This window comes from Colletotrichum godetiae (assembly GCF_030913485.1).
Source record: "Colletotrichum godetiae strain CBS 193.32 chromosome Unknown BDP55scaffold_10, whole genome shotgun sequence".
Classification (NCBI taxonomy): domain Eukaryota; kingdom Fungi; phylum Ascomycota; class Sordariomycetes; order Glomerellales; family Glomerellaceae; genus Colletotrichum; species Colletotrichum godetiae.
In genome coordinates, this window is record NW_026851258.1 from 571546 (window position 1) to 598218 (window position 26673).

Genomic DNA, 26673 nt, shown 5'->3' on the forward strand with positions numbered 1-26673 from the left:
AAGGCAGGACAGGGCAGGGTACCTGGATTGTTGGTGCTGGCGTCGCGTCGGAGAACGTACCTTTGTTGGTGTATGGTGCGAGGATGATAGAGTACCTAGTGTAGGTATGGATGTTTGTACGCTATCGCAAGACGGTAGTGTACGAAGTAGTGGTCCGACCTCGATGAATCGTTTAGTCGCGGCTGGTTCCTTGCGCAGAGGTAAGGTAGGTCCAAGTAAGGATATGGGGATGTTGAGGGCGAGGCAAGCCGCAATCCGCAATCCGCAATCCGCAAGACGAGGGTCGGGATTTGGCAGTGGATAATGGATTGGCGATTGTCACGGTATGCCGGCAGCGTCGTCGTCCCTCCGAGATGCGGACAAGGGCAAGCTCTGGTCGGCTCGGTTCGTCGTGAGACGTCGGTCGGAGTTGGAGAATGCTGATTCAAGCGAATCAAATGACGGCGACTGGGCAAATCTCCAAGTTAGCTCCAAGTCAGTATCACGAGCCATCCCGGTATGGAGATATGATGATGTCTTTCTCTCGCTCCTTTTCCTGTTCCAATGATGCCTCGACTTGCAGTAGGGAGATTCCAGTATCCGACGATAGGATACAGATAGACCACACTGGTACCTACACCTCTAGTGACCAGTGACCACAGATTGGCGAAGGGACAGGCTGGGCCGATTGAGGAGAAGGCGCTGACGAAAGTGGATTAAGCTGTATGGACGACTGGAGGGGGAAAGGCGAGGCAGCAGGGCAATCAACGGGGTAGGAGGGGCATTGATCAAGGATGAAGCCAGCGACGGGAGACCAGCAAGACGCTGTCTGGCATGCGCTCGGTCCAGCACACGAGGGGGAGGGGGAGGGATTGCAAAGGTGAGATGGATGCGTAAACGTACCGTTAGCGTTTCTCTCCAGAGACGTAAGGTGAGGGGGGGAAAAGGAATGAATCAGCGGGCAAAAAGATTCCAATTCTCAAGCCGTGAACCGGCGAGCGGATAGTGGATGGTGTTGGCCGGTTTGGGATGTCTTTCGCAGGAAATGTACGAACCACGTACGGATAGAATTTGATTAAGGTGAGTAAGGTAACGTCAGGAAGGTACAAAATAGCAGGAACAGTTTGAACGGATACGCAGCACGAAAGCGATGGACCTGGAATGCGGCGACGTATCCGCACCTGATATAGCAATCAGCAACCACCAGCAAGTTGCAACCGCCTCGTCCAAAACAACAACAACCTGGGAGGATGTAGCGAGACAGATTCGTCAGGCATTGTTTGGGCAACCCTACCGACTGTGTCAATGCAGTATGCCTTTCTTCTTCTCGTGATTCTCTGATCATGATGCCAGAGATGCGTATCAATGCAATTGTCAATTTCCTTACCCTATCTGTGTTTGGTGATGTGGTGCCTTCCTTTTCCCCTCCTCCCCTGCTCCTTCTTAATTGATAAATTTTCTGATTCGCCGAGTTCAAGCGCGGCAGGTAGCGAATGGTTCCAGGTCGCATTCCATTTGGAAAGAAGGAACGGGTTGCTTGTGAATAACACCTCAGGATGCAGACAAAATGCAGACAGGCTGCAATGACACTCCCGAGCAGTACCGTACCGGTACGTACCCCAATCTCAATCATGAGAATGGAAGGAAGCAACATTCCGTTGTTCAAAGGGTATCCATAAGAAAGGTGCGGACACCTACCTTAGGTAAGGTGTCTTACCTTAGTAGAGGAAGGTGCTTCACTCCGTACCTACCATTCCTACGCTTTTGTCTCCTAGCACCCATTTCTGGCCAGTTCCTCCAAGCACGCACTTCACCCCAATAAGAAGGTACACAGTACCCAACATCACGTCACAGATTGATAACAAGGCGTATGCGTTGGATTTTCTGCGAGCTTGAAACCACGACGGTAAACCGTAAACCGCAAACCATAAACCGGACGGCCGCCTCCAAACCAAGTGGCTGATGTACCCGGTGACGCTGGAGGGGAAACAGTTCCATGAGGTAAAGTACTAGGTATTAACCAAGCATCTGCCACAGCCACAACGAGCGTCTCCAAGCTGCGGATACGATACATGTACCTACCTAGCACTAGGTTCTTGAATCAAGTACGAGGCTGCGAGCCCGCCTTTAACCTGGACGTTGAAATGGAGTACAGACGGCTATGGAGATGGGTACCCAGCCGCGTGCCCTGGGCAAACAAGCCTCGCGACACAGAAGACGGCGAGGCCTAGCAACGGATGGGTGCATTTAAGATTTTCCCGTCCGTATGCCGTGGACGAGGACGATGACTCGGCGGATACGGGAACACACGCCAACCGCCCACAGCCGCCCTACCCTCCATTCGCCGCGGTCAGATACCTTCCTCCATACCCTTACGAATCCATGATACCATGTCGATGGAGAGAAGCTCTCAAGAGTCGAGCTACGGGTACGGCCCACGGGGTTCCCTGCCCTGTGCAAGGTGACGTTTGTCTGGCCAGGACTGCAACGACACCACGCCGGCTTGGGCTCCGATTGCAGCTGCGGGTTGCGAGCTGCATGTTTCCTCCTCCCAACATTAGCGCGGCTGTCCTAACGAACGAACCGGCTGGTCTTGGGTCCAATTGACAGCCCGCGCTGACGCAGCAGCCCATCTTCCCGCTCACGCCCCGCCCACTCACACATGCCACTCACGGGCCAGGCAAGCCAGACACCATTTTTTCCCTCCTTAACTTTTAAAGGTACTGTACATCTTCATTGTCCCCCTTCTCTACTGATGGACACTGTAGCTTCTCCAAAATTGGTTGTCCTCCGCCCTGGACTCGCTCGTCCTATCTTGTCCTGGCCGGTGCCATCATCGAAAGCCGACACGGAATCTTGTGGCACAGAAAAACAAAGTTGGTCCTACCCCAGTTGACCGAGGCAGATGTATGCCACCGTTCGTTCTTTTCCTCGCGAATGAGGTGGGTACACCGTCGTGGCGGAGGCTATCCCGTCCGAACGGTAGACACCGATACGAATATACCTGGTCCAATTCTGGTCAGCTCTCCAACGGCAGACTTTACATTTGCGTCTCTTGTATTTCGATTCATGTTCGCCAAGGGGCTTTTCTTGCCCTCCCACATTCCATTCGGCACACCGTACAAGCTGAACACTGCACCCGATGCTTTCATCTCGTAACTCCAGGTGGCCCACTAGGTCACCTAGGCGGTCATCTTCGCATTGCTGCCGCTGAGCGGCTTCACTCCCCGGCAGAGCCCATGCGACCAACAATAGAAAAGTCAAGCCATGTTCGTTGTGCCTGCCTAGTATTTGCGGTCTGCTGGACATGCCTGGCAGCTGCAGCTACTCCGTACGAACGCACACTATCGCAAAAATCCAGCTCAAGCTTTACCGTCCGGACCATAGACTTGCTTGCCCCGGTCTGGTATCTGTATCCGACCCGCCCTAGTCAAAGGTCAATCGACTAGTGGTCAGTAGACGACGAGGGAGGTAAGAGCTGTCCCGGGCCTGGACACGGAGCTGGACCTCAAATTAGGACCAGCAGGGCAAACATGCCATTGACAATGATTGGAAGAGATCAACCCTTTCTTAGACCGAGATCCAGGCCAGCCTGGTCCCTCCAAACCACCATTTCTTCACCACAAATCGCTTCATTAATTGCCTGATGATGTGATCTAACCTACTGACCCTAGCTCTCTACCGATACTTAGGGTAGCTACCCCAGCTTTATGTGCCTGGTCCCGTCAGCTCGTTGGCCACAAGCTACCGACCTAAGCTTAGTAGTTCATGCCGACGGTGTATTAAAAGACGCGTTATCAAGCATCATCAACAGCGAAGTCTCAGTCACGGCAAGGTGTATTGGTTGAGTCACAGGCATCTGAAGCAACCGAAGCCGGCGGCGTACGAACTCCCGCAGCACAGGTGGCATATTGGAGACGTACAAGCGTGCTCCCGTTCATGCACATGCCGGAGAAGAGAGAAGGAAGAGAAGAAAAAAACCGTGCCTGCGAGTAGTCCTGCGACCTCTAGCTGTGCTGACCATTCGCTCGCAGCAGCAGACTCGCACCGCTCATGCCACTGTTGAAAACCTGGCCCTGGACCCGAGTTCCTACTGGGCAATTCATATGTGGCTCTCCAAAAGTTGCCCACCGATGCCCACAATGGACACTAGTAATGCATGCACCTCACAGACCATCCGCCCATGGGCCATCAGGGCCATCAGGGCCATCACCAAGTCGGATCCCTCGCCCAGCAAGGTGCTGACCGAACCTTCAGATGCTGTGATGCCTGCCAGAACGGCTGGGGTCGGGAGGTCCACGTTCGTACGGAGTACAGTTCGTGCCTTGTGCTTGTCTGCCACTCTCTGTGGACTCTATCTCCTTGCGCCTGAGGCATTAGCTACTGCGTAAAATCCAGACATGGGATGACGATTGGGAGCCGCTAAGGCAGTACCGGGACGACACCCCACTCGATGCCGGCCGCCTCGCCCAATCGGAGGTATCCAGACGGTACCCACCAATGACTACCCTCCACATTCTCCAACCACCGTTCGGCCTTTCGACCCCTCCATCTCTTCTAAACCGCCGTTTTCACCTTGCCCGAGCCACCCCCGAACCTCTCTCGGTGGTGGTTGGTTGTCGGATTTTTATTGATTCAGCAAAGAGAATCGGGACAGAGGGGAGACGAATTGAAAAAAAACTTTCCTCATGCTTGCTCTCCCTTGCAACAGCTGCATATGCTCATCCGGCCCATTCTCGCGACCCGGTGACCGCGGCCCGCCCTGCAAACAGGGTCATCTCTGGTGCTCGCCAAATAGCTTCCGCAGCATATCAACATCACGAGACGAGACGCCCGGACCAGTTGCCTCGACGTCATCTAGCCATTGTGACTGTGGCCGTGTTCGACCGCCTAATATAGACGGCCAGCAGTATGTGCAAGGAAGAATAATCACGTTGGAGTTCAAGTACCTACCTATCCTATTTCGATGACGGCTTCCAAGATTGTTCGTGGCACAATCTTCGGTTTCGGCCGTACGTACATGGAACGACGTGCTACGGTTATAGGGTAGCGTATACAACGCAAGCAGTCATGTCTCAACTCGTCTCTCTGCCGAACCGCTGTCTCACCGGCCTCGTGCCAGACCCAGTCTTCCGGGGCGGGCTCCGCAAGAGGCTCGCTCGCATGAGGTTCTCGCGCTTTCTTCCCTTCCGAAACAAAATATTGAGCATGCCGCACCATGTTAGTTCCCGGCTGCGGCAACACGGCCCCGTTCAACCTGCATTGGCCCAGCTTTTATCCGGGGCTCATTCGGTCTTTGTAATCCCGTTGTCGACAGTCTTTGCCGTTCCGGTAGACAAGAGTACGAAGACTCCGTTCTCGTGATGTGCTTCTCTGGTGGGACACCCTCGGAGTCTGGTCGTCAAGTTGACCGGAGTGGCCAACGGTCAATATTTGAGAGAACCAATGGCCAGAACCGAACCAGGCCAGCGCCAAGCCGACAAACTGATTGCTTTTTCGCGCCCCCTGTGTCAACTTGCTTTTTCCTCGGCTTCCGTCACATTCAAAGACAGGTACGATGTCACTTCTAATGACCGAACCACTCATGTCTAGGTAATTGTTTTGGATTTCAACGGTCATAAGCCGGAGGGTCTGGTCAGTTTGATACCGCTGGAACTCACAAAATTGAGTGCTAAGCCAATAGTTTCGGCGCCGTAGATTTCTCTACTACCATTATTCTAATGAGACGGAACGAAGTTGCCAAACGCTCCAGCTTCAGTAGCGAAAATGACAGCGGGAACCTTGAGAAGGCTACAGCTTTTCTAGCCTAAGTTTTTTCATCAATCCCGCTTCTCACCGTGCCATTGATTCACTTGGGCTAAATCAAAAATAGTGACCTCCCGGACTCCCGAATTGCACAGGAAATGGGCTGTCCACAGCTTTGTCTGTGCCGTCACACTGCATGATAGGGAGTGACGAGACGCCTCGATTCCCGCTATCTGTCCCCCACGCCCGGATAGAAAGCAAACACGACGTGGAAGTTGGAGTCATCCAATCGGATAACTCCCCCCGCCCTTCAATGCGTCCTCGACGTACACTCGTCGTGATCCAAATATATATCCATTGCCAAATGTTGGCGGGAGACGGTCGATCCAAACAAACCTGGCCTCGGGAACCAGATGTTCAACAACTGGCAAACCCTATGAAAAAGACGAAAAGTTCGCCGTCCTTACGATTCGTATGAACAGCTTTGTGACGTGTCTACGATGATGTTCACAAGAGTGAAGGTTCTCGAGGCCCTTGGAAATGAAAGTCTGGGACGGCCTCCCGGCCCGGCTTAATACCCTTCATTTATGCAGAGTAAGCAACAAGGTTGTTTGTTTTCGAAACCTTTTCCAAAGTGTGAGTCTACCGTGGCTCACAATTTAGCTCGGACAGAGGGTTCCAAAGAAATACAGGCATGCATTTGTCAGAAGCGCTGCTCTGCCTGCCTCGTTGTGGTGAATTCGTCAGTCGTCACCCGAGGCGGCGCGGAGGGAATTCTCAGCCGTGGATGGCAGGTCGCTATATTGAAACACAGGCGGCAAAATGAGCTCGCCCTGGACCCAAAATCTATCACCCGGAAACAAGTGCTGGTCTCCCCGAATCAGGGGATGCTTGAAGTTGAGCACTGAATCCGGTGCTATATATTACCGGACGGTCTTGGGATGATCGACATTGACCGGAAGTAAAGGCCTCGAAACACCAAAATGCGCACTAGAAGACTTACAAGACCATCTCGCGGCATAACAATAAGGTTAAGCATCTAATCTGTCTTACTTTGGAATACAGGTTGTCACAATTTCGCCCTCCCAACTATATTCACGCCTTGTGCGCTGCCGGTAAATGCTTTCAACAACGTAATACTCTCATATCCTTCAATTTCCTTCCGCACCCAAATGAGATCGAAATTACCTGTTCCCCTTCCCAAGCCCAACATCTCAATCCGAAACACGAGTTCAAGATGAGAGCTACGGCTGAGAAAGCGTCACAGAGCTAACCCCCTGACCTAGCATGGCGATGGCTCGGCTGTGCCCGTGTAACGGCCCGCGGAGGAGGGCCGCATGGGGTGGGGGGGAACGGCTAGAAAAAAGAAATGACGAGACAAGAATAAGGAAAACAACCGCCTTTCAGCCGCGAACCTCATGACGAAACCCGCCCAATGGATTTGCAAAACAATAGGCATAATGACATACATGACAACAACGCGGTACTGCGCAACTTCTATTTGGGAGATGAAGGGGGTTTGTATAGCCACGTTCTTCCCATGTTTCGGATATACTTTTTTTTGTCTTTCGTTTTGGCCCTGCCAAGGCCTTTCAAGGCTTCAACTGCCGAGATTTGATGGAGAACCGACCATTCAGATGTTTATTATGGTATCCGTAATGTGCGAGTAAAGCCACACTACCACTCTACTGATGTCAACTAAATCCTCAAGGTGCATTAACTTTTGGAGACAGAAAGAGAGAGATAGTCCCAGAGGTTTGTTAGAGAAACGAGCTCAGGAGAGGGAGAGGGGTGAGGTGGTTAGGCTAGGGAACAGCTTTGCTGCACAGGCAGAATGGAGATGGTAGTAATTGGCATCCCACCGCTTTCCAAGCCCCCCCCCCCAAAACCTACTCGTGAACTTCGCACTGGTACTAGTGTTGTTACATCGGAATTCATGGTGTGTATTGCTTCTATTTGGATGGTACTAGGCAAGTGGACGTCAATATAGCAGTTTAACAATCTTCCTTGCAAAGCTATAGAGAAGAGAGAGAGAGAGAGAGAGATGTTATAACGCCCTACCCACCCAAGTGACGTAGTCGGGGGTTGATGAGCCTATTTACGGAGTCGGTGGAATCATTTCCCAAGAGTCGTATCACAGTCTAGTGGTCCAGGCCAGTCTCCATCTCCATCCAACAGTCATGCCATACCTTGTCTGCTGGGGATAACCTCCCACTGATGGAGACAAACCAAACACCCCGAAGATGGTACGAGAAGATACCACCTCAGATTGGACGTTAGGATCAGAAATCGAGATATCACGATTTGAGCCGGGGGGGGGGGGGGTAGTGTGGGATGCGATGAGCTTGAACGCTGGAAAAGCTGAGAAAAGCTGGGAAATTTGATCGTTCCCCATTCCCCGGCGCTCGAGGTCCGATTCGGGTCCTCTCCTCCGTGTAGAGTCGCCATCCGAGCACCAGACGGCTACCCACCCCACCCCCGCTCCCCACCACCCGCGGTGCACGGGGGTGGTCTCCCGGACGCCCGGGCCTCCGAACTAGAGAACGACAACATCTCGGGGAGATGACCGCCTACGTGAGTGTGTGTGTGTTGCCATCGATGCGGCGCGATCTTACATCGCGTATATTTTATACCTCTTCACGAGTATGTGGTATACGTTCCATGGGCGGCGGTGACCCGATCGCCTTTGGACCAAGGTAGGTGGTTGTTGCTGGAAGACGGAGATGAGGCCAAGTCGAATATCGTCGTGGCTGGGGGGAGGTTGGAATTAGCATCTGGAAATGTTACACAACCAAGGGTGCTGCTGGTCCGTAATTGCTTTCTTTCTAGGTATATTGACAGTTTGCCGCGATGGATGCGCAGCTTATTAGGCAGCTTGCCCACGTTTACGGGGACGGGACGATTCATCAGACGTTGGCTGGTTTACGCCCGTAAAGCATGGCCATTGATGACATCTACCTGGCCTCTCATTCGTCTTTGTCCGCGCTTCTCCACACGAGCTCTTGCTTGGCTCTCACGTCTCTGCCCTATTTTTGACTTCTCTATCTCTCTCTCTCGGACGTAAGGCGTACAGCCTTACACTCCATGTTCGGGCACGCCGTGTCGTTGGGCAAGGCAGGGCAGCTCTTCTCGAATGTGTGTATGCAGCTCTGCAGATCTGCCGCTTTCTTCGTATTTGTTACCCCTGGTCTCACTACTTGACGTTGACGTTTACGAGGAGTTTGTTTGTTTCCTTCTGCCATGGCTGTGAGACATTGGGACCAAGTCCACCAAGAAAGAATCATACGAGAAAAGGGGGTTCCTGCAGGAAGGTCGCAGGAAGCAGGTACGGATAATTGGTTCTTCCCCCCTGCGGCTAAGAGCGAAGAGGTCTTGGGGAGAGCGGATGTGATGGTGGGATGGTATATTAGGGTCAAGCTTTCCAAGTGGGTGACAAGGCTCTCTCTTTTGAGTGTGCGTAAGGGAAAATCTTTGATGGTAAACTGATATTTCCCGAATGCTAGGCGGCTGAGTAACTGATGCAAGTAGTTTTCACTGATCCCGACACATTGTCCGAGTTCTAGTATAGATTGGCATTCTGGTAGTAAGTGCGGTGTTGGGATGTAACACTACAGTCGGCGAAAATGCCCTACCAGTGAACACGACCACAGTATCTGCTCATGTTGTACGACTGGCTACTACTGATCCTTCCGATGGTTAAACCTGTCTATTACCATTTCCCACGCCCACCTTCCCTTCATTCGTCCCTGATGCAATCGATATGAATATACCTCCGGCGGAGAAAGGCGCATGGAGATGTCAGGACCTTTTCGATATGCGGGCAGTTGTAGATGTGGAAGGAAGGCTGACGGGCAGCTCAATCTAATACCACGGACGCTGTGTTATGGTATGGGAGCTATGGAAGGGAGGCAGCGAACGCCTCTCGCCTGCGTCGTCGCGCTTTGACGTTTGGCGACGTACATATCGAGAAGCAGCTTCACCGCCGCTATATATATACTCCTCAGTGATAGTACATCAACGGGTGGTGTAGGGGATCTTAAGTTGTCTTTTCCTCTTATCAAGTCTTGCTAGTCAGAGTAGGCGAGAGAGGCCAAATTGTGTGGTGATCAATTCTACTGAAGACGTGTCTGCCAGGTTTTAGGACACATTTCACCCTCGCTACTTCCTCAAACCAACGGTACCATTTGTAGTCTTTGAAACTCGACGGTGCCAAACTAACCGAGCAAGTCTAAAATATTTGATGGCAGTTCGATTGATTATATGCTTGTTGAGCATACAGGTGCCCGTCTGCATCTCCCAGATTTGGCACGGAGTGACAACCGGTAATCTGATTGTTCAGCATACTACTGATCGCGAGATATTTATACTATGAAAAGAGATTGGATGTCAGAAGGGAAGGCGATTTGGTGAAGACAGGATTCTCCAAGGCTACATCTCATTTTACGTTCAAGAGCATGAAGAACAACTCGAATCTGTGCTTGACAGTCTATGGCCATGGGAGTACGCCGTGGATAACCAATTGAAGGAATATCAGGAAATGAACGATAGCGAGTCTTGCACTTTCTGGTGTCTTCCATAAGAAAGTAACTCCATCGTTGCTGCTGTATCCAAATATTGGTGTCAACAACATACAATGGATATGAGTTTCTTGGCCAGTGGTCACTTCTTCCGGAAACCAGGTCCTATTTCAAAGTTTCTTCAAGGGCCTGAAGTCCTGCGGTGTCGCCAGCAAGCTGATCTACATTTTTGCATGGATACTGTTCGGAACAATACTTATATTACCTCTATTCCAGCATCTTCATCACCGACTACCACGTTCACTCCCTCATGATGTATGCTACGTGTGCCGTGAGCCTAATCTGAGCCCTCTGCGCCACAATAACCAAATCGCTTCAAAGTACGCTTCTTCACACAGTTCAAAACCATCTCATGACTTTGAACCTCATCATGTCCAACCTAGTTCATCCCTCAAGCCCCCAACCGCCTCGTAACCTCCTCAAACCCACCCTCCCCCTCCTTAACCCAAACATCAACCCACCCCTTGGCATCCTCATACCTCTCACTCCCAACCTCCCAGTCCTCCTCCTCCGGCCTCTCAACATAAATAGTTCTCATCCCCCGTCCCCTAGCAGCCATCAAATCCCCCAAATGCGCCGCCACCATCGCAACCTCCCTCGCCTTCCCACCACCACCGCCACCGCCAACCAATACCTCCACCGCGCCATCATACACCACCTCATTAGGCTTATACGCCCTCCAATCCTCCGCCGACAAAATCTTCCTGAACCCAAGCCCGCCAAAGGTATCCAAATCCCCCAACAGCGTCCTGTTCCCATTACTCAGCGTCGAGGTCACGAATTTCCCGCCCAACCTGCGCAAACCCTCCACGGAGTCCGCCCACGGCCGGAGGCGGTGCCACACGAGACTCAGCTCGCGGATTTCGGTGGCGGAGTATACGCCCGCCAACCCCCATCCGCGCAAAAGCTCGACGAGGCTGTCGTGGTGGTGTGCGTCAATGTCTTTCCAGGGTGTTTGGCCGGGTACGTAGCCGCGCGTGAAGCGCATGTAGGAGATTCGCCATTCTTGGGCAAAGGCGGGCCAGTTTGTGGTTGCGAGTTTTTCTAGTTTGTTCTCGGTGTCGTCGGAGGAGGATGAGGAGGAGAAGGAGGCGAGCTTGGTCTTTGCGCGGGAGGTGAGTTCGTCCACCACCGAGGACCGCCAGTCTACGACTGTGCCGAAGACGTCGAACGTCAGGGCTTTGAGGTCGCGGAGGTTCTCTGCTTTGATGTTGGGGAGGTCGCCTGCTATGCCAGACATGGTTTTCTCTCTTTTTCACGCGGGAGTTTTGGATGTTGGGGGGTTGTTTTAGTTTAAACTTCCCTCTTGTGTCTGCTGAGATCTTTACTGAAAATGTATAAAGCTATAAATACTCAAGCTTGGAGTGAATACAGTTGAGCAAACTGTGAAAAAAGGCAAGCAGTGGTAATATAAAGGGGTAGAGGGCAGTCGTGTGTTATCAACCTTCGAGGCGGGGTCGGATTGCTGACTGATCCATCCCGAACCCCGCCTGTTCCTCGGACCCGGGAGGGGCCGCGGTAAGACAACGTCCCGCTCGGGCAGCCCGGGCGGCGGGGAATGTCAGACAGACCTGAAATAACATGTGCTCAGGAACCTTGTGATCTTCCATACCATCTGTTGAGTAATCTGAGATGCACTGAAGACATTAGAGGGCTGCATTTGTTCCTCATCAACAGTAATCTAAACAAGCCAAGGGAATGATATCATCGATTACACCCATTATTAACCTTCGTGAACGAGAGCCTCCAGGCTGGGAAATGAGAGATCAGACGCCAAAAGGCGTCCGTAAATTCTATCAAGAATAAACTGTCGTGCATATCCATGCAGCTTGGTCCCGTTGACTGCGTCAACTCTGCCATCTTCCGAACGCTCGCCCGCTGTGCTTATATCTCAGACATTGGTTGATGCTGAGCCTCCGTCACAAACAAGGAGAAGGATTGAATTGAACCATGAACAGTAGCAGTATGTCCACTACTTGCCTCACAGCCTTGCTCTTGACTTCGTATTGGGAAGTCGGATACGGAACAGCTCGACGACGAGAACGCGTTCCAATCCAGGCAATCCAACCCCGCACACCAGGAAGCGATCACTGCCTTGGATCACGCGAACGCAACTATCACCTCCAACATGGCGTATCCGAAAAACCATACGGATAATCTGTATTAGCAAAGATATTCACAGAATCCAACTGCGCGCGCGTGTAATCGGGAATAATCTCAACTATCCCGGCAGCCCCAATCTCGGTTTGGCACAAAACCCTTGCCTTGCCCACACGACCTCCCTCCGAAAGTCCTCAGGGGGGGACGAAACATATATCGTCTACCCTCTCCCCCCATTTCGTGTCTTCAAAAGCCTTGTTTCACATCGGCAATGACGTCGGAAACAAGTGGATCGTGTGGTTCAGGTCTGCGTGCGAGTGTGGCAAATGACAGCCTCATCTCCAGGAGCCAGGTCCTCGGCTCCTGCGCCTCGTTTGATCTGGGTCTTACTTATCATTCTTAGTCGTTTTCGTTTCTTCAAATTACTTGGCACTCAAGAGATGACTGCGCGCCCAAAAAAGGGGGGAGCATGAGTAAGTAAGGAGATTGTGTTGCACCGAAAGACGAAAGGTGACGGTAAGTGGATGACGAGCGAACAGGGCGGAATCCATGAGAAGGGGTGTTGACAGCTATAGACCGAAGTTCACGTTCAATGCCTGATTATGGAACACGAAATCATGCTCAACTCCTGGTTCACGAGGAGTCAAGCTACTCCAAACGGATATGCCACGGTTTGTTTTAGCCAGGTATAGGGCAATACGCTCGCTGTGGTCGAAATACGCAGCCTTCAAACAATATGGGCAACGGCGAGGATATGTCTTCAAGTCAGTCTCGTAGCGTGTAAGCCGGAATAGTGTCAGCTCAGGACTAAACTAGCTTAACAGACAGGGACATCGCTCTTCCTCGTGATCTTGTTTATCAAGCTCACCGGTGGAACTGCATTCTCTTGCCTCGTGCCATTGCCGCCTGGAATAGCCATGAACGAGAACAAATAGCCGCCGAGACCTCGGCTCGTCCTTTAGACGGCAACGCGGAACACGGATTCAACCCCTTTGACCGCGCAGCCGTGTGTGAGTCAGTACTAAAGCCCGAGACCGAACGCTCTTCTTGGACATCAAGCACCAGCACAAAGCTCGCGACCCGATGAACATGTTTGACCCACGGCTCTCGGAAATTCGGGCATCACCGCCCTATCATGAAAACAGGCTCGTCGAAGGACTTTTTTTTTTATCCTGGCTACCCATCGTCGCGGTAGCTCATTCAGCCTTCGCGTGATGGCCATGAGCCAGGGCTCGCCACCCTGTTGGCCGTCACGCACCTATCGTCGCTCGCCTATACCCAACCGATATTCGCTGCTGTTTCAAAGGATGCCCTAGTCGTCAAGTGGCTCAGCGACGCCGAGGATTGGGCACCTGTTCTGGTATGTGTATCATATGGGAAGGGCACCACGGCTTGGTTCATCTCGGTGTGCTTCGCCGACGATGGAACCCATAGAGGCATGTCTTTTGGCACTGTCGTAATATCGCAGTGCAACACGCCGACCTCGCCGGCCCCGGATATTTGCCGTCAAGCGGGGCTCTTCGAAAGGACCAGGGGCAGCGGCGGACTGAGTTGCCAAATACGCGCGCACTGACGGCGTTCGCGGCTGCTCAGATGATGGATCAAGGGGAAATCTTGGTCGTGGCAGAAAACGTCTACCATCCCGCAGATGCACGCGGCATTCGGTTCCCCATGCTTTCGATTTGAGCAATCTAAATGTCCAGTACGATTAGTTAGTCCGGATGGATAGCCAGACGACGATGTGTTGCGGATTGCCTTGTCCACGTGGCAGAAGTGTCCAAAATAGCAGAAACAATGTGAGAAATTCCCGGCCAGGTGATATTATGGCAGAAGAAATTGGGATGGATCACTGATGGGGGCGAACATGGTTGGCCAAGAGATGAGGCTGCTTTAGGAAGCCACGGGAAATGACCTGTCCATCTTTTGCGCAAAGTTTTTGACTGCCTCGTATGACGCGGGTGCGAGGTGATGCTACTGTGTAAAGTGATGGGGCGAGAGCGAATATGTGTCGCGATCGCAGCCTCTTGTGCCTCCTCATGGTTCCTAGGCGGATTTGAATGAACGGTGGTCTCTTCTTAATCGTGACGGCAGTGAATCCTCAACTCTCATTCGTCGAGGGTCTAGATTTGCTGACTTGCTGTGAGTCTGGAACGCTGGATTGAGTTTTACTCAGTGTTCGACGGTTGCACAAACTACAACCTTGCAATTATACCGATCCTGTTTCCTACCCTTATGATTTCGCGCTTTACGAGAGACCTGGTCTGCTATTGCATAGAAACGCATGTCATTTGTGTGCGGAAGATTAAATTCCCTGCAGCTGCATTGAAGTTGCTCACGTCAAGCAATTGTGCGTTCCCTGGGGCTTGTCACAAACGGTTGTGATAGAGCTGCATATGCTCCGCTTTACTATGAGAACGGGGGCCGACCGTTACTATACTTGGTATGGCTTGACCTAGGCCGGCGAAGAGACTTTGGTGTGGCGTCGTCCATGGTATGTTGTCCACGTCCTTCCGGCTGTAGACGCTGTGGAAGTGGTTGATATCATGTTCAAATGCCTCTGCCACTTTCTCCTAAATATCAGGAGTGCGGGTGGCGTTTAGTCGTTGCAGAAAGATCGATGGTGGCAGTGGCTAAGAGACGGGCCGGGCACTAGCACCAAGACAAATTGCTCTTCGGCCGTCGTTCGTCGACTAATAACCGGCAGTTTGGTCCATTTCGCAGCGGGTCTTGTGGCGTTGTGCCCAATATCTTGAAAGTCAAATGGCTCGTTGCAGCCTTGGAAACTTGGTGTCATCGAGTCACGAGCGACCGTCGTTTCTCAAGGAGACATCGCGTTTGTCCGACTGGGCAGCGCCGCAGATCCTGCGTGTTGGTTCGTGGCCATGGGCATGTAAAGACATTAGATTGTAGTGAGCAGCGAGACCGGGGAAGACATCCGGACGGAGAGAATGCGTGATAACTTGAAGCTGCGTGTTTGCTCTACGAATACACCGGACATGGAGTTTGAGAGGATCATCCCCACTCTCCGCGATGTTTGTTGTCGCTAGAGGTGCCCGCGCCATTTGCAGAATGCTTGTTCCCTGTGCCTGGGTTTTGGAGTAGCAGAGCCCTGAATTGAGTTGGGACTTGGGAGTTGGGCGCGCCGGGAGGGCATTCCAAAACATCCGGGCTGACACCAAGCCAACCGAATAGGCCGGCTGGCCTATTAGCGCAAGCCTCTCGCACAGGATATTGCTTTTTCGGAACCTTGCTCGTCTGTTGGTGATATGAGGATCAGAGAATTGGTTTCTCCTTGGCGAACGGCAGCGGCGGAACCAGAATATCGCGGGATCGGACGAAGGTCCGATGCTGACGAGAAAGCGGCTACCAACTAGAGACCGGGGACCTTGACGGTTCGTGAGGGGAAAAGCCTTGGTTGCTATCCGTATATTCTTCGCCTAAAAAGAGCCCCTATACGCTATACGGAGTAGACGCCGATTCCGAATCTGCTTAGTGTAAGGAATTTGAACCGGATCGTACCTGATATTGTTGGGAGGGGGCGCGAACCGATGCGTCGGCGCCGGAGGCTTACAAGCCTGCCGAGTGGTGTATTCGCAGGGCTGTATGGACTGGGGATTCAATACGGTTTGCACGGTCTTGGTCTCCTTGTTGGGAAAGGGGGTCATTAAAGCTGAGAGGAACTTCGAGTGTGACCCAGAAATGTATTCGGATATCGAGCCGCATTCCGCACTTTTGGGACGTCTGGAAGCTGCGCATAGCGTCAAATTCTCTGCGACTGAATCTTGGGGCTTGCTTTAAGAATTTAAACAAGAAAAGTCGAGGCCGATGGATGCGTGAGTGGCTGCCGTGCATAAACTCGAAGGTGAAAAGCAAAGGGCTGCGACCAGGTGCAGATTTGCCGGGCAATGTATCCGTATTCGTAGACAACCCCATCAGGCATAAACGGGGGAGTTCTTCAGTCTTGCGAACAGACAATGGGATCCGCTTCCCGCGGTGATATCATATCGGGAGGCTTATCGAAAGGGGCCAATGACCGAAGTCGAGAACGTCTCTGCTCGCGGGGTGACGGGGTCTCATCCATCTTGATGGTTGTTCATGGTGAAAAAGCTGGGATTGCGAAGCCTTGGACTGCAAAGCGGGCCAGCGGCACAGCATGCAGCGTGCAAGTGCGACTACAGATTGCAAGACAGGCCCAGATTCAACGTCCAACAGCCTCCACCGTGATTCCGTGCCTGTGACTGTGCCTTTGACCTGCATCTAATGCCTGTTGCATGATAATTCGTCTCTCGTCATGGTGTAAATTATCTGATAGGCCTCGTGTAAAGAATTGCCTCGTTGTAGGCTCGCAGCTCCTTCCTACTTGATCGGCGTGACCGTGACGGTCGTGGAACGTTGAACGGAACGTGGCAAACGTTACCAGTAGTATGAGATGTGAGAGATTGATGGATTTCTGATATGGGAGTCTTGAACCAAGTCTCGGCGCCTCTGGGTCAAGAGAACCAAATCGAAAGGAACCTGGCGTGCTTCGCGGATACAGAGTAGTTCAGAAAGCGAGTAGATCGATTGGCTTCTTCAATCTTGCCATGGCATCGATACTGATACAATGGAAGCTCTGACCTCTGCAAGGTACGGCTTACGGGAACCGGCAGTTCGAGGGGTTGAGAGAGCCGAAGGTTATTGATTGGGGGCCCTTGATCAGTGATGTCCAAGATGCTGCGTTCGGGCACAGCAGGGGCCTCTTGTGCACAGTCCTTTTGAAGGATTGACAGTCGGCACATCTTTGTGGGCTACAGCCTCCGCCAGAGATTGACAGGCCCGAGGGTCTTGCTGTCAAGCGATTCAGTCTAGGGCCCCTGACGTTGCGATTCTTGGGACGAATGACCGGGAGTAAATGAGGTAGCGGGGAACGACAACATTGTCAATGTATCGAGAAAAGAAAGGAGACGATGCGACCACGACACGAGAGGCGGCCTCGTGTGCTGTTGGTGAATGGCGAATCAAGAAGGTAAACGGTGTTGCGCAAGGCGAGACATGGTGAGTCGATGTAGGTAGCTAGGACTGCAACCCGTTGTCGAAGCGATTCCATAGCTTATGCAAGGTTGCACATGTCGAGTGCAGGTGTGAAGTCAAGAAACTCGAGAGGCTGAAGGGGAAATTTGGCTGACCTTGAGGTGGTTTACTCGAGACTTGCGCGACGCCAGCCAGTGTTGCGCCGGGATCAACAAGAGGCGCTGCGGAGGCAGTGACGGCTGGGGCAGAGGGCAAGTCGCAAAGCTCTGACACGAGGACAGGCCGCAAGTCGGAAAAGAGATGACGGGAGGAGAAGCGACGATACGATAACGGCGAGTGACGGCGGGTGATGAGAAGTGCGATCTGCGCAGGCAGGAAATTGCGGGCTTCATGTTGGAGAGGTTCCCATTCGACCGTGATGTTGGAGCTGAGAAGGATTCAAGGTGAGGAACCTTAGCAGCAAGGTATCCGTAGTGTACACCGTGAATCCGTAATAGAGACGGGTTGGTGGGAGACCAAGAGACCAAGACTTTCTCCTGGGACCCCTGGAAGGAGCTCCCATGTCTAGCGTTCTTTCCTGCCCAAATGGCTTGTATCCACTCGTGGCTCCCCGAAGGGCATTAGCGGGGATTCCGGTAGGTCCCAACTGAGGCAAGTGAAGGAATTCCCGGTTGTGTCTTCCCGGATGTCTTTGAACCCTTCCTGTTGGAGCGAAAGGAAAGCCAGGGCCCCCCAAGTCCCAAACTTCCAACCGATGGAGCAGCTTTGAGAAGCGCAAAAGGCTGTCCCGGCCATGCCTGATGGGTTGCGGAATTGCCTGTCTCGAGATCGCGACCATCGATTCGCAATCTAGGTTCATCCCCCTCTGGCGTCGTTTCATCCGAGTTGTTTTGTTTCTCATCACTCACGTATCTGTACTTTGTTACTTAGCTAACGTTGCGGATCGTGGAAACTTCCGTCGAGTTCGCGATGGGTTCCTGGCTTCCTCACTGTAAATAGTGGAGAGCTGACGAAGAGCTGCCTTACTTGAGAAAGGCGACAGCGGTACGTATCTCCTCTTCATCTGTCCCTTGCCGTTTTGCAGCGTGCTAATTATTGACCATTGTCAAATGAGAAGAGGCAGAGCATGATCCAGTGCTGATTTCCCTCGGTCGACAAGAGAAGAAAAAGAAAGCAAGACAATAAACAACGATCCCACGTGTCGGGAAGTGTCAGCAACGGTCGCCAAATCCTCTATTCCTACGTAGTACGTACTCTGTACTCTACGTGAACGCTGCTTCATTGCTGCCCAGCGAGCGCAAATCTCTCCGAGTTCAGCGTGGCCTCCCACCAATCGAACCCCAATCGGCACGAGTGGCCCAATCAACACTGGCATCGATGATGTTTGTCGAGGACCCTTTCCAGGCTGGTTGCTTCTTATCCCCAATGATCGTCTTTACATGACTCTGACCAGTACATAGTCCGTACAGAGTACTTTTTAGCGTGTGTACATGAGAAGAAAGAGGCAGTGAGTGCGAGGTGTTCGGTACCTTGCCTCGAGAATTCTCCGTCTTCTGTAGCGGGCAGACGCAAGTGGTGGGCAGCTAGCGTCGTCCAACGTCGTTGCGAGTTTTTTTTATTTTATTTTTATTTTTTTTCTCCCCTCTCGCTGCAATCTCCTTTCTTCTGCCTACTCCTTTCTTTGGGTTCGGGTCCAGTGGCTTGCTGAATCGCAAGACCAAAGGAAATATCGAACTCTCGTGGTGTTTTTCGACGAGAGCCAAGTCCGGACACATGGATGAACCGAGAGGGCGAGATATCCAAGTTGATTGAATGATAATTAATGCGTGAAGCAAAGAGGGGAATATGGGGCGAGAACAAGCCGGATTCCGACTCATCATCTCATTTGCAATCCATAATCAAAGACGCGGCTGCAAGTGCCATCTGTTTTGGACGAGAGATGTAACGGCGCCATCAACCGCGGTCCGCAAGCGACAACAGAGAGGACACTTGCCTAGGAAGTACTTACAACAACGCCTTACTTCAATGTACTCATGTACTCGCCTCGCATAACAAAGCTGAGAAAGAAGGATGTTGCGCGCGTGTTCCGTGGGCTTGTTCTCGACTATTCTTCACAGTACTAACACTCGGAACTTGAAAGTAGCAAATTGAAAATGGCCTCTTACTGATGGAGGACTAGGGTAGGTACCGGTAGTCTCTCGTCTTGTGGCTGGACTGTTGGCCGCGTCGTGCGTGCCTGGCTAATTTACGCCCATGTCATCCGGCGTCGCCTGGCCCTGGTGCTTCGTCTCCTCCCATCTGGATTGATTTAATTGCTGGTTCGCTTCCCAATCATAGCCATGATCGCTACCTACGGATCCCTTTGACCGGCCTTGACCAATACCTACTTATCCCATCCCACCCCAATCTAGCTAATCTCATTGACCTGACCAGGGGCCTGGCCTTTCCACCTCAATTCATGATCATGATCCCATCACAACACACTGCATCCCGCAGCTTCCTGCCCGTGGCTTACAACAAGCACACCAAAGCACACGCTAATAATACACTTCACAAGTTCACCTCAACAGTAATCGTACACGTACACACGTCTGCCCTGTATTCGACATGCATCTAGCACTTGGCCGTCCGTCTATTGCACAGCAACAATTAGCCTCTGATGGCTCGTCACGTTGCATTCGCCAAGTCGAATCCCACACAATACACAGCAACCCGCAATAATAGACCATATTTTCTCTCTCTCTGTCCGTCAACCATCCAGACCATCCCTCGCGGCTTCCCGCTGCTGTATCCGCTGCACTACCACTGTGATGGTCTCGATGCCCACTTTGATGCTTCTCCTCCTGTCCCTCCGTACCTCCCACCCCGGCTTCTACCCTACCTACCTTAGTGCTGTTCTTCCCATGCTCCTAACCCTTGCCCGTCCCATTTATTTCCATCCCATCTCAGCCTGTCCCGTGCTTGAATTGACAGAATAGTCTGGCGCCTCGCACCCGGCTTCTTTACTCTGTTTCTTTTGCCTTGCGCCTTGCCTTGCCTCGCCTTGCCTTGTCTCCTCTCCCTCTCGACTCGCCTCGCCTTCTGACGGCTTCCTTCTCTCCTTCTCCTCCAGCCCGATCTTCAGGCGCCGCCATTGTTACGCCCATTGGCCTTGGATGCAGCCGTTCAGTTCTGTCACCACGTCTTGTTGGGATACACGTCCTACCACCTGCGCAACCAATCCTCGCGCGCATCTGTTTCGACTTGCCACTTAGCTGTTGGCAGTTGTACATTTACTTTTACCTTACACCCATCCACCATCCTTGAACTCGCTTTGTTTTGTCACTGTCACTCTGTCTCGAACCAACCGATGCGCCGTTGCTTTTCTACCCTCAACTTGATTTCAAAACTTCCGACAAACTATCGACCGTCCCAATACCTCCCATCGGGTAAGCCTTCTATTTGTCTCAGCCCATTGGATTCGCGTGGCCGATCGCAGCGGGAGAAGCAGCCTCGGAAGGAAAAGAAGAGGTCCGGGACAAGATGCTGACCACAAAATCTCCCCCACCAGAACCGCGAAACAAGCCTTCACGCCTTTCTCGTCCGCGCCTTTGCCCGACCAACGTTTCTTCTCCCAACGTCTCGCCTGTTTCCAACATATAATTAGTACATTGTCCGAGCCTTGTACATACGCCAATCCTTCCTGGTCCCTTTTTCTCCTCCTTCGCCTCGGTTCTTATTATTGCCGCTCATCCTAACCGGAATCGCATTCCACCTCGGCCTTTCACCAAACTCAATTCATAACGTCATGTCGACTTAGAACGGCTCTCGTTGTTATTGCGACTTTGAGCCTGTTATCTGTCTTTGTGACTGTCGCGCCTTACTCGATCTCTCCTTTTTTCATCTGCGACGTTGATTTCCGGCTTCGAAAGCCAGCCAGTTTCATACCTGGATTTACTACCTATATATCCCCGTTCTTAAGGTGGGAGCCCAGCCAAAACCGTTCCCGAACATCCCTCCCCGGCTCTAATACACCAATTATACCACCTGGCCCCCCGAGAACTTCATGCTAACTCGTGTCTGGGTTGTCCAGAAACGGCCACTCGAGCGAACTTCTCCTTTTTATCGCTCTGCTTCTTTTCTTCCCTTTACTTGTTTGGGCTGTTGCCCACAGCATATCACGTCTCACTTATTTGACATCATCTTGCTGCGCCCGCGACGCAGCAGCAGTAGCAACAGCAGCACCATCGCATCGTAAGTTTCACCAAGAACATTTCATGCATATTCCTTGCCGATGGCCTCGGCCTCGCGCTCCTCCAATGTGCCTCTCCCGTAGCATCGAACACTAACCAAGAGGCAGTGGGGGTTGAACAGCGTCAATGCACCAGTGATTGCGCGGTCAGACTTCACCTCTGGCGCCTGTCATTTCCACCGACGGCAAGGATCCCTGGGCTCAGCTGTGTGCTTTGATCCCCTACATTTGATTTTCCCCGAAACGGCTGGCGATCCAAGCACATTTGCTCGCTGTAAGCCAACCGGCCATAACCTGCATGCTTACACTTCTTTTTTGAGGGGTTCAATTGAGAACCGTTGAGCCATTGACACCTCATTGCGACCCTTCGTTTGTCTCCAGTGAGTCAAGATGGCTGTTTGGGAGACCGAGGATGAGTCCAAAGGCCACGCTGCCGTGACGGCGTTGCCAACACCACAGGACACGCCTTACAGAACACCATCACGAAGCTCGAGAAAATCCCGACGCTCCGTCACCCCGCCGAACGGGAAGAAGAGCCCTTCGCCTCCTCCCGTCCCACAGAACGACAAGGGCTCTAAGCGTTCATCCAGAAATATGACCAACGACGATGGCATCAGCGTTCTCGACCCACGCCGTTTCACACCAACCTTACACGCCAATCTCGTAGCCGAGATCCTGAATCTGAGGCGAGATCAGGAAGAAAAGGCGAAGCTTATCGAGAACCTAGAAGTATCCTTGCACGCCTCCCGCCAGGAGCAGGAGACACTTCAAGAGACAGTAGCCACCACAACGAAACAAAGCCGTTCACTACAACGACAACTTGCTCTCCTGGAAGGTGGTACCTCATCAGCACTGGGCGAGCTCGCCCGCGAGAGGGACGAAGCCGTCGACTCCATCACAGAAACGAAAAGGAGACTTGAGTCTGCCCAGAAGAGGATCCGAAGTCAGGAAGAAGACTCCCAGAGGGTTCATGACCTTTGGGCTCAAGACAAGGACTCTTGGGAGGAAGAGAAGCGCAAGTATGAGCGTAGAGTTCATGTCGCTGAGAGCCGCTTGAAGGTGGTAATAGACGAGGTCGCCGCTTACCAGGCTGCACAAGCTAATGGCAACGGCAATGACAGCGAGACGGAGGATCAAAACGATGCGGGAAGTGTGAGGACTATGAGTCTGACTAACAGCGTCCGATTTTCCATGCAACAGAGCCCTGGCAAGGTCTTCAATGGAAACTCGCTGGCGGACGAGCTCAACCTCGATGGCGACGACGACTGGCAGACTGACGATGGCGGACGCGAGAGCGCCATGTCCAACTATCGCCACACACGAACATTCAGCCGCGACAGCATTCTGTCCAAGATTCACCGACGACAACAAAGCATGGAGAGTCCCCAGCGTCCTGGAAGCGTTACTAGAGGTAGACTTTGGATGAACCAGCCCGTCCTGGAGGCCCTGGAAGACGGGATCCAAGAGAACGATGAGGATCTGATGCCGCCTCCGCCGCCGCCGGCTCCCAAGGTCAGCTACACCGACACAGGAATTCAATTCTCGCCTCCTCCATCACCGAAGATGGAACCTATCAAGCCTTCTACGCCGGAACCGCCTGCCAAGATCGAGAAGCTCACCGAAGTCGAGGTCTCTCCAAGAGGTGAATGGGAAGTTGAGGCCAACCAGAGACGGAAACGGGTTCACGTCAGCCGACCATTGTCGATCGAGCCGCGTCCTTTCAACCACATGGTTTCTGCTGGTTCACAGACTGTTGAGGAGCCTTTGAGCCCTCCGAAAACGCCAAAGTCACCCTACAGATCTGCCACCCCGCCTCCCCCCGAAACACCGCCTACGGTGATGGTTTCCTCCTCGACTCAGACCGACAAGCCGGTGGAGAAGCCTCAGACACCTCCAATTTTGCAACCGGTGCAAGAATTGACCATCCCGTCCATCAGTATCATCCCGCCAACGAGTCGTCCGACTACACCCCGTGAACACCGGCTTCCACAATACGTCAAAGACTTTGGATGCCAAGTATCAATCATCTCCTCAGCGCCCATGAGATCCACCGCCGTTCAGACGGAGGAGATTCTTTCTGACAAGCGACTGGCGACACTCCCTGTCCATTTGCGTCCCTCAGCTATCACGTCTAGGCCCTCATCACCTAGCATCGGTATTGCTACCGCCGTGACAAGTGACGACCCACGCCATTTTACTCCGGTGCCGGGATATTTGCCCCCAAGAAATCCTCGAAGACTCGCTACAAAGCGCAGCCTGTCAGACATGCCCTCCTCACCGCCAGTCTCACCAGTCTTTGGCGAGCAAACCCGCGACGCATACCCTGGCAACAACGATGACGGGCCACTGTCGAGAGAAGGAGCACCTATGAGACGACCACACCGCATCAGCAGCCTGTTCGCCGGCTTTCAAGATGCACAAAGCTCCGATGAGGCGGACGACTTTGATGCTGATATGAGCGACTCTGAGTACCGAACCGCCCTCTCTGCCCCTGGCATGAGAATGACGGACTCACGAGCTTCCAACCGCACGTCGGTCAGTACCTTCACATCGCCGGAACAAACGAAGAGGTCAGCCCCCAGCAGGAACTCCATGCGCCCCACCGCAAACGAGAGCTATGGAGGCAGTCTGGAAAGCAGAGAAGCACCCAAAAGGCAGTCTGCCAAGCCCACTGCCCGCGGGTATGAGAAGGCTGCTCCTGGGCCTTCGGGCAAGAACGTCATGCGTAAGGCTGCTATGATCCAGAGCGGAATTGCCAGCCACCAAGGCCGTCCTAGGAGCCCGAGTGTTCCAGATTCTCGTGCACCCGACCCTCCTTTCCCCATCCCTACCAGAGCCAGCTCTCGGCGACCGCCATTCAGTGCCAGCGCTCCGAGCGATGGCCAACGGAGCCCTACAAAGATGGACGCACCGTGGCATCGCCGAGGCATGGGCCGCAACCACTACCGTGCCGGCAGCATCCACCGTGCCAACAGTATCCGTAAGGTGCGATCAGCTGCTGCCCTTCCTCGTAACCAGAGGAACCGGAGGCAAAGCAGATCTCCGCCGCCCTTCTCGGAGACAACCGAAGCGCCGGAGAGCCCTAGTCTGCCTCCTCTTCCCTACAACGACATAACCAGCCCTCGGTACGACACCAGCTCGAACTACCGGTCCCACAAGTCCAGGTTATCGACAACAACAGCCCAGACCGCTACTACCGATGTTAACTCTGTCGGCGGTGCATCCAACGGCGCCTCGCAAGCCACGGGTGTCGTCGATGCCATTGCGCAGACCATGGTCGGTGAATGGATGTTCAAATACGTCAGGAGACGCAAGTCGTTTGGGGTGCCCGACAACAGCAAGGACGACTCAAGCAACGACCGCCACAAGCGATGGGTCTGGCTAGCTCCGTATGAGAGAGCTATCCTCTGGAGTAGCAAGCAACCTTCATCTGGCAGTGCCCTGATGGGCAAGACTGGCCGGAAATGTAAGTACTGCGTACTTGGGCCTGCACAAGCCGTGACTAACATGAAGCAGTAACCATTCAGTCTGTACTCGACGTCAAGGACGACAACCCCGCCCCGAAAAACCAGGGTGCTGTTTTCAACCGTTCGATTCTCATTTTGACTCCGCAAAGAGCGTTGAAGTTTACGGCTACGTCTTCCGAGAGGCACTACGTGTGGCTGACGGCGCTTTCATTCCTGGCACACTCGACCCAAGCAATCCCTGAAATTGTCGCTGCTCCCCAACCTGCGAAACCAACCACGGTACCGGACTTTGAACCACCGCAACCTACCAGGCGACCTGGCATTCGTGACTCCATTCGACTGACAAAGAGCAAGGCCCCCTCGATGAAGAATCCCGGACCGCGAAGTGTTCCAAGTGTGCCTAGCATCCCCAGCATCCCCTCTTCCAGGACAGGCGACGCCTCTGGCTACAAACAAACGGAGGCATTCCCGCCCATGCCGAGTAACAACAACAGCAGCAACATTAACAACAACAACCATCAACGTGAGCGTTCTGGAGACGCGGCGGAACCACCATTTATCCCTCGGTTCACGGAGCGCTCGAACCAGAACGCGGTCCACGGACGGAAGCGAAGCAATACCGGAGGCCACGTCCCGCCCCCGCTGTCCTTCCGTGGATTTTCTGGACCAGGCAGCGTTGGACAGCACAGCTACACCAACAGCAATGCTGGCAACAGCGTTGGCACAGCCGGCTCGTCCGATATCTACCAGTCCCAGCCATCTCAAGGCTCAAGCAGGCAAAGCTGGGGTATGAGCACAGCCGGCTCTCAGCGGACCTCGGAAGCCTCGTCAAGACCTCCAGGTGCGAACTTCTTCGATGCCATTGGTACTGTGCGGATGGAGGCCTTCATCAGCCCATTGGGCAACTCAGGCTTCGACAGAGACCCCGATGAGTACGAGGAATACGGATATCGGGCTCGCAGGCGCAGCAAGGAGCTTCGAAGACGTCAGAGTCGCAGCCGTCACCGTGACAGCTATAGCTCTCGCGGGACGCGCGGAACAGACGGCTACCACGGTAGCAGCCGAGCGACCGTGGAAGACGACTACTTCCGAGATGACCCGTTCAAGGGCTTCTAAGTGAAAAATCTCAAGTCCTTTACATTGTTTCTTGTCGCGAAAGGTTCGAATTGGCCGGAGCGCGCGGGATTGCATTCATTCGATACGATACCCATTGTGTACTATTTCTCATGTGTAATTAAGGTGTGGGATGGCGAAACAGAACTAGGCTCCTGTGCCACCTCGTGAAGGAGTTGGTAGGATGAAAAGGCGGTGGCCGCCATCGGTAGGCCAAGGAGATGTTAACATGCCTGGTTTGGCTAGAGGACCGCAGGTGTTGATCTCAGATGCTGTTGGAGCTGTACGATGTAGGTAGTCGACAATGTGGTGTTGACGTTACCTTTGAGATAGGTGGTGTAGATAGGTCCTTAGGGATAGGTGGCCAATCAATCAAATACTGTAAAATTTAAAGTTCAGTCCTAATGGTGTGATGTGGGTAGTATGGTCGTCGAGCCTGACTGTAAGATGA

The 26673-nt window shown here is 52.9% G+C and overlaps 4 protein-coding genes across 4 annotated transcripts; 3 read left to right on the forward strand and 1 right to left on the reverse strand.

Annotated features, from left to right (window-relative positions):
• The first annotated feature begins 1063 nt into the window (after nt 1-1063).
• On the forward strand, nt 1064-1594 carry BDP55DRAFT_655415 (uncharacterized protein). The gene has a single exon (XM_060574311.1). The coding sequence runs from the start codon at nt 1345-1347 to the stop codon at nt 1564-1566; it is 222 nt and encodes a 73-aa protein (XP_060432540.1). The 5' UTR covers nt 1064-1344; the 3' UTR covers nt 1567-1594.
• Nucleotides 1595-4121: 2527 nt separating this feature from the next.
• BDP55DRAFT_629390 (uncharacterized protein) lies at nt 4122-4878 on the forward strand (the record flags this gene model as incomplete). Its single annotated transcript, XM_060572015.1, has 2 exons — nt 4122-4283; nt 4378-4878. 2 exons carry the CDS (start codon nt 4122-4124, stop codon nt 4876-4878), a joined length of 663 nt encoding a protein of 220 aa, XP_060432541.1.
• A 5595-nt stretch (nt 4879-10473) lies between these two features.
• BDP55DRAFT_737135 (haloacid dehalogenase) lies at nt 10474-11719 on the reverse strand. Its single transcript, XM_060580367.1, has one exon. The coding sequence runs from the start codon at nt 11539-11541 to the stop codon at nt 10693-10695; it is 849 nt and encodes a 282-aa protein (XP_060432542.1). The 5' UTR covers nt 11542-11719; the 3' UTR covers nt 10474-10692.
• Nucleotides 11720-21545: 9826 nt separating this feature from the next.
• BDP55DRAFT_32313 (uncharacterized protein) lies at nt 21546-26669 on the forward strand. The gene is made up of 3 exons (XM_060566787.1): nt 21546-21644; nt 21751-25108; nt 25159-26669. Exons 2-3 carry the CDS (start codon nt 22033-22035, stop codon nt 26223-26225), a joined length of 4143 nt encoding a protein of 1380 aa, XP_060432543.1. The 5' UTR covers nt 21546-21644; nt 21751-22032; the 3' UTR covers nt 26226-26669.
• The last annotated feature ends 4 nt before the right edge of the window (nt 26670-26673 follow it).